The 7245-nt window shown below is 31.5% G+C and overlaps 1 protein-coding gene across 1 annotated transcript; it reads right to left on the reverse strand.

Moving 5' to 3' along the window:
• Positions 1 to 898: 898 nt before the first annotated feature.
• On the reverse strand, positions 899 to 3264 carry LOC133310352 (uncharacterized). The gene is made up of 3 exons (XM_061511270.1): positions 3175 to 3264; positions 2658 to 2817; positions 899 to 1527 (listed from the first exon to the last, which is right to left on the reverse strand). The coding sequence occupies exons 2-3, from the start codon at positions 2803 to 2805 to the stop codon at positions 1385 to 1387; spliced, it is 291 nt and encodes a 96-aa protein (XP_061367254.1). The 5' UTR covers positions 2806 to 2817; positions 3175 to 3264; the 3' UTR covers positions 899 to 1384.
• Positions 3265 to 7245: the final 3981 nt, after the last annotated feature.

The following is a 7245-nucleotide window of genomic DNA, read 5'->3' on the forward strand; positions in this document are numbered from 1 at the left end:
TAATTTTCAACAAATTATAACCGTTAGATTAACGAAATCAATGATGATTAAGTTGATTGTAAATGTGGTAAACTTTTTTATGGAAAGTATATCATTTCTTAAGAAATATATATGATAAAAATGTTCGAAAGAGAATCAACTCTCTTTTTAAAAAAAAAAAAACAAGTTAGGGCCCAGGCCCACAAATTAAAAACAACTTCAGCTACAGCACTTTGAATCAATTTGTGATAGATTTCCATTTCACTCCCCAAAAATACTCATAAAAAATAATATTCTTAAGTGCACTCTAAGGTTATTTATTGAAAATTATTAAGAGAAAAGTATAAAAATCCCCTTATGGTTTCCCTTTAAATCACTTAACCACTTATTTTTTTTTTATCACTTACCCCCTATGATTTTTTTCCATATAAGTCAATTCTTAACACCATTAAAAATTTAATTAATGTGTCTATTTTATCCTTCTTAAGAAAATACTTCAGCTACTTTGTATACCATCTTGCAACGTGACCCTGAAAAATCACTCTTGGTGTCGCCGCTATAGATATCAATTCTGTCCTTGGTGTCTCATCTATTAGATAAGTCCAACAAATAACCTGATCTTGAAAAATCAAAATTTGTAAATAGCATATTAGTTGTGCAAAACTAGTAACTGTATTGAAATTCCATTAAGCATTTTGTTTCTTTCATGCATGCACTTAAATCTTCAATACATGTACATCTTTTTAATATTAAATATGATGTCCAGAATCGTTAGTATAAGTCCAGAGTCGTTCTTAGTTTCTTATTAAATCGCTTAGGAAAAATCCTTAATGTCAAAGAAATATGATTTATTAACAAAAACGTCTAAGAAAAAAAGAAAAAAAACGTCTAAGAAAACAAAATGCTTTTATAACCAGAATTTACCGCTACATGATCAATCCATAATAACCATAAATATTCACGATTGTCAAAATCTACTTTTATAACAGTATACCACAAGGACTGCCAACAACCCCAAACCCATTTCACCATTTTATCCCAAACCGTACATCTGCTCATTGAAACCCAAAGCCTAAAAGAAAAAAACATAAACAAAACCAATTCAACCACACCTAAGACTTGTTATAGGTTAATTACCGTGTAAGATATGTTTAACGTTGGTATATAAATTAAATAAGTCAGGATTAATTCAAGAATGGTGAGGGTAACTACCCTAATTTACTCCTCCTGATGCAAGACATCCATAACCTGGTTAATTAAGTAGATTTTCAAGTTTTTAGAGAGATATGATTCCAAACTCGCCGCTCCATCTCCCTGGGAGAAAAAGTTATTATTGCACCATCTCAAATGAGTCATTTTCCCCTTTCTTTATGAGGGAAAAAGGAAAAGTTTAACAATATCAGTGCTACTTTTTCTTGTCAAAAGCAGCTATATTCTGCGGCTCACATTCAGGACTAAATAAACGAACCAGCAAAGCCGTGCTTGAGCTTGTAGTCACAGAACCACATGCTGCCCAACGAAGACTCCTAGGAACTGTAATTCGAGGACCTGCATGACCAATAAAGCAAAAATTTGATGAATAGTTATGAAAAGACTGAGATTGTAAAAACGAGCTTTTATAAAAATAAATACATAAATGATAAAAAAAAAATGGAAAAGAGAGAGAGTAAAATGTAAAGATAAGCTCATTACAACTTACAAGTGAAAGTAGTAAAAGTACAAAAGCATGAATTACATTGTTATCCTATTTTTGACATAAAGAAGAGATATGGATTAAGGGGAAGGGCAAAATGCTATTTAAAACCTCAGAAAATCATTGAGAGTGAAACTTATCATATGAGAAACACGTATAAAAGTTTTGTTCCAATAAGAAACAAGCTAAATGATTGTCAACTTTTCTTCCTCATTCTTCATTGAAAGAATAAATCGATTAATTGAAGCTGCTGCTAATCTCCAGGAGTTCATCACCTGGCAATTAGGAAGAAGAAAAGAGTAATGGCTACTCTATCGGTTCAATTGCAGTGAATCGAAGAACAGTAAATGCAGGCTTCATAACCCTAAAGACCAGACCAGAAAGTTGCAATAGTCATGTTGGCTCACAGTTGATGATGACATGGCAAATTTTTTTTTATAAATGCTGTATTTGCTTTAATCATCATCCGCAGGAAAGCAATGTTATCAACAATGAAGTGACAATGTTAGGTTTGAATAATTGACAATGAGGCCCAAGAATAAGCAAAGGCTCAAAAAGTTGTGACCACATACTAACAATAATAACACAAAACACGTAAAGCATCAACAGAATACACATTAGTAGAGGTATCAGAGAGCAGAGGTTAAAAACAAAAAGACAAATATATATTGGCTTTAATGTTTCTACAGGAAATGTAGATAAGTTATCTACATTCGCTCCCAAAACGACGTCTTTGGGTTGAAAAATTAAAAAATTATAATGAAAAAGACTATTATAACCCTGAAATAAATTATAATTACAAAAATACCTTGATTTCTACCTCAAAACAACGTCGTTCTGGGCTCAATATAGATAAGTTATCTACATTGACCGCAGAAAAAGTGAACCCTATATATATATTATAACTGAACATTGAAAAAAGTTGCAGCTGACAGACATACATATAGAACAAGAAGGAAGCAAGGGGGGAAAAAGTAGAACAAACCATAGTGCAATCTGCAAAGGACCCAAAATCCTAATGCTCCACCAACGCTATAGATTCCAGCAGTGTGTCTCATTAGCCTAGAACAAGGTTTGCAATCAGACCTCATGAGCTCGCCCTCAGAATAGCCTAAGAAATGCCTCAGCGACATCGTATTAGTTACCTAACACAATTACAAGTTATTGTCAACATTCTCGGTGGTTAACAATTAACACCTTAGCATGCCGTAGAAAATAAAGGTTGTTCACTTGAATGTCTCTAATTTACATCTTTCAGGAGTAAACCGGCGTCAATAACAGTAAGTACATCACAGACTCACATTACATCAACGTGCTTGTGAATGCAATGCAAGTAAGCAAACATAAAAGACCATGACGATAAATGGGACATTTCCTCGAACAGTTAGAAGGCACGTAAGAAATGGCAATAATAAACACCTAAAACAGGTTTATGGAAAAGGAAAATCAAGCAGAACGTAATAAGGAATCGTAGCAAGCGCAGAAAACAGTAAAGTTGATACCTCGTTGGCTCGTAGGATGTGATCAACTGAATGGAAGGAACAAAATATCTCCAGATGTTGTCGATGTCGCGAGTTACGGGAAACTAAACTACTTGAGGAAATGCGATGTCGTTGCATTGGGTTGGAAACACTGAAACATGGTCTTATTGGGCCAGTTAAGGAAAGGGAAGCCCATTATTGGGCCCGATAAGAAAATATCGTTCCCATTAAACTAGTTGGTATTCCGTAGGTCACGGAGAAAGTACAGCTAATTTTTCTTACAACATTTATATTTCTAAGCTCGAGAAAGCTTGGGCTTATATGTCTAAAATTAGTTATTGAAATTAAACTTGAATTTGTATAAAAGCTCATATAATAAAAAGATCTCTGCCTTCAATTCAAAAAGTTCGGCCTTGAAGCCTCTCGGGCTGGCCTAGTATATTAATTTTTATTTTTATTTTATATTTTTTATACTACTTGTAATAACCCTCTCTCTCCTCAATCCATTTCATCTCATTTTATTGGTTAAACTAGTATATTAATTTTTATTTTTATTTTATATTTTTTATACTACTTGTAATAATCCTTTCTTTCTCCTCAATCCATTTCATCTCATTTTATTGGTTAAACAGACTTTTTGAATGATTTAGTTCTATATTATGCTGTTTGGATATACATTGAATTTATGAATATTTATGGAATTACTAATGTTGTTGATTGTATATTTTATTTGGATAAAATTTTGTTGTCTTATTTTTTAAAACAGGCTAAACAAAGCTTTTACTTTTTGAAAATAAACCAGGCCCAATAATTATATTAATAACAGGGTCAGACTGACACATTTAAACACAGACTTAGCCTTTTAATACTAAAGTTTGGCTCGGCTCGACCCGTTAACACCCCTACTAATAACCAACTATTACAGTTACATGGATGGCTGCTAGCCTCCTACGCTCCTGTCAACATTTCTATTGTTTATTTTTGGAACTTCCTAAAACTACTAAACGGGGTATCTATTAACTATATGTTTATTAAAAAATATTTAGTTATAGTTATATGGTTATTTTGAGGAGCATCCTCTCCTCGAATAACTCCTAAAATTAAAGGAAAAACGGTTTAGCATTAGAGGTGTGCATGGGGGTTGGATTTTTTGTGCTAGCTCTCCCATTTTTTTTTTTTCATTTTTCATTTGTAAAAACTTAATTCCAAAACTTATTTAAATAAAATTAAGCATGTATTATTTGAACCAACCCTTACTAATATCAAAGTAGTTGAAAAAGCATATTCCCAATCTTTATTAACATATTATAACAGTAGTCAAATATCTAGGTTTTAGATAATACTGATTCACTTTCATGAAAGCCCGTATTGTAATATTACAAAAAAAAAAAAAAAACTCGAAGCCAACCCTAGTTCAATAAAAAGAGAAAAATATTTATCATTTTAAAGAATATAAATTTATGTTATTTTAATATATATTTAATAATTTTAAAGAACATAAATTTATGTTATTTTAATATATATTTAATAATTTTTTATATTCTTTCATTTATAAAATTAGGAAGAGAGAAAAAAAGATATTATGTAGGAGAGAAGGTAAAAATCCATTAAAATACTTTGTTTCAATCTTTTAGACATAAAATTACGTCATTTAAAATGATAAATTTTTTTTCCTAAATTAAAATATTTGGTATCTTAATATTTTAAAATTAAAGATTTTCCGGAGAGTAGAATAAAAAAATTAGTTACGTTCTTAGTGTGCTAAATACTTTATTTTTACTTAAGATTTATCTTAGGGGCTGTTTGGTAGAAGGATTCTTTTCGGATGATTGGAAAAGTGAGGGTGGGTATCCAAAAATATTAGGTTTGATAGCACTTTTTAAAAATAATTTCTGGAAATTAGTTACGTTCTTTAGTGTGCTAAATACTTTATTTTTACTTAAGATTTTTCTTAGGAGCTGTTTGGTAGAAGGATTCTTTTCGGATGATTGGAAAAGTGAGGGTGGGTATTAGGGGTGTTAACGGGCCGAGCCGAGCCAAATTTTGGTCTTAAAAGGCTAAGTCTGTGTTTAAATGTGACACCCTGACCAAGCTTGTTACCTGTTATAAATATAATTTCAGCCTGTGGCCTGTCTTATTTACAAAAAAACAAAAGCCTGATTTAGCCTGTTTAAAACAAAATAAGACAACAAAAATTTATTCAAACAAAATATACAGTCAACGACACTAGTAATTTCAAAAATATTCATAAATTTAATGTATATCAAACAACATAATATAAAACAAAATCATTCAAAAAGTCTGTTTAATTAATAAAATGGGATGAAATAGATTGAGAAGAGAGAGAAGGCTATCACAAGTAGCATAAAAAATATAAAATAAAAATAAAAAATAATATATTAGGCTAGCCTGAGAGGCTCTAAGACCGAGCTTTTAAATTGGAGCCTGAGACCTTTTTATTAAACGAGCTTTTATACAAGTCCAAGTCTGGTTCTAACAATCAATTTTAGACATAAAATCTCAGGCCTTCACGAGCCGAGCCAAAGGCCCCTGACTCGTTTAGCACCCCTAGTGGGTATCCAAAAATATTAGGTTTGGTAGCACTTTTTAAAATTAATTCCCGGAAAAGTGATTTTCTTGAAAATTCATTTTTTGTATATTTTCTAATTCAAAATATCATCCCAAAATACAATGGAAATTTTTGGAATTGTATGATAGAGACCCATGGTGAGAGTGCCCAAGGCTTTATAAATCTTATTTACTTGATGTAAAATCTCAGGCCTTCACGAGCCGAGCCAAAGACCCCTGACTCGTTTAGCACCCCTAGTGGGTATCCAAAAATATTAGGTTTGGTAGCACTTTTTAAAATTAATTCCCGGAAAAGTGATTTTCTTGAAAATTCATTTTTTGTATATTTTGTAATTCAAAATATCATCCCAAAATACAATGGAAATTTTTGGAATTGTATGATAGAGACCCGTGGTGATAGTGCCCAAGGCTTTATAAATCTTATTTACTTGATGTATTTGATCCACTTAGCTCATTCATGGTGATCCTCCGGCCACAAGCTTCCCCCTAGACTCGCCTGCTAAAAATGAGAGTGTTCAAGGTCTTATAAATTCTATACTAATTGCCCATACAATCAATGTGACACTCCTAACATTGTAGTTCAGTGGGCAAATGTTGTTTTCTTTCATATTTTTTTAAGGAGTCAATTGTATAATAGTATTTGATGAAATTAGTCGGATGGTTTTTTGTATGAAAAAAATTACAACGGCCCTTGTAATTTAGCAAGAGTATTGTTTATCTGCAGCTGGGGAAGGAAACATCTTTCTGGATGTTGCATATGGAACTGCATAAATGTGGAAACCTGCTCCATTGACTTCTTGCTATCTGTGTTGAGACAACATGAATTTTGACCTGTACTAAAATTGAGTGTAAAGGAAGAGGAATGAGACTCATTTACTTATCTTTAATCAAAATGGATTGTATTTTTAGATGATAAGGAATAAGGATCCGTTTTGAGCTCTTTGAGTCCCGGATGCTGTGTTAGTATTATTAAAATTTGAAATCTTTTTTTGAAGGGGTTGGCACTTTCGAGTGTTGTGCTTGTAGATTTGAGAGTAACAAATGATAGAGCTTTTATGAAGAGGGAGTAATTGCAATTGATTGTGGTAGTTGAGAAGTTGAGTTGAATTGGGAAAGAAGAGAGGTGGATATGACTGCTAAACTCCTACATTCTTTAGCAGATGATAACCCACATTTACAGAAGCAAATAGGATGCATGACTGGGATTTTTCAACTCTTTGATTGTAATCATATTGTTACGTAAACCCACTTTTGTTTTTTTATTTATAATGGTGTTTTAAAAGTCAGAATTGATGGAGGTTAGTTTCGTAAATTCATCATATATTTTCATTTTATAAAAATATTTTATCATCAATCAAATATAGATTTAAAAAACTTAAAAAAAATATTTTCATTAATATTTTGACTTATCAAATAATTTTTTGATAACATTTCTGAAAAATTTATTTTCTCATAATATTTCCGAGAATCATAGATAATTTTTTTTTCTCTTATTAATTTATT

This window comes from Gastrolobium bilobum, unplaced genomic scaffold (genome assembly GCF_033153095.1).
Source record: "Gastrolobium bilobum isolate Gb01-03AN ecotype WA unplaced genomic scaffold, APGP_CSIRO_Gbil_v1 utg7354, whole genome shotgun sequence".
Classification (NCBI taxonomy): Eukaryota; Viridiplantae; Streptophyta; class Magnoliopsida; order Fabales; family Fabaceae; genus Gastrolobium; species Gastrolobium bilobum.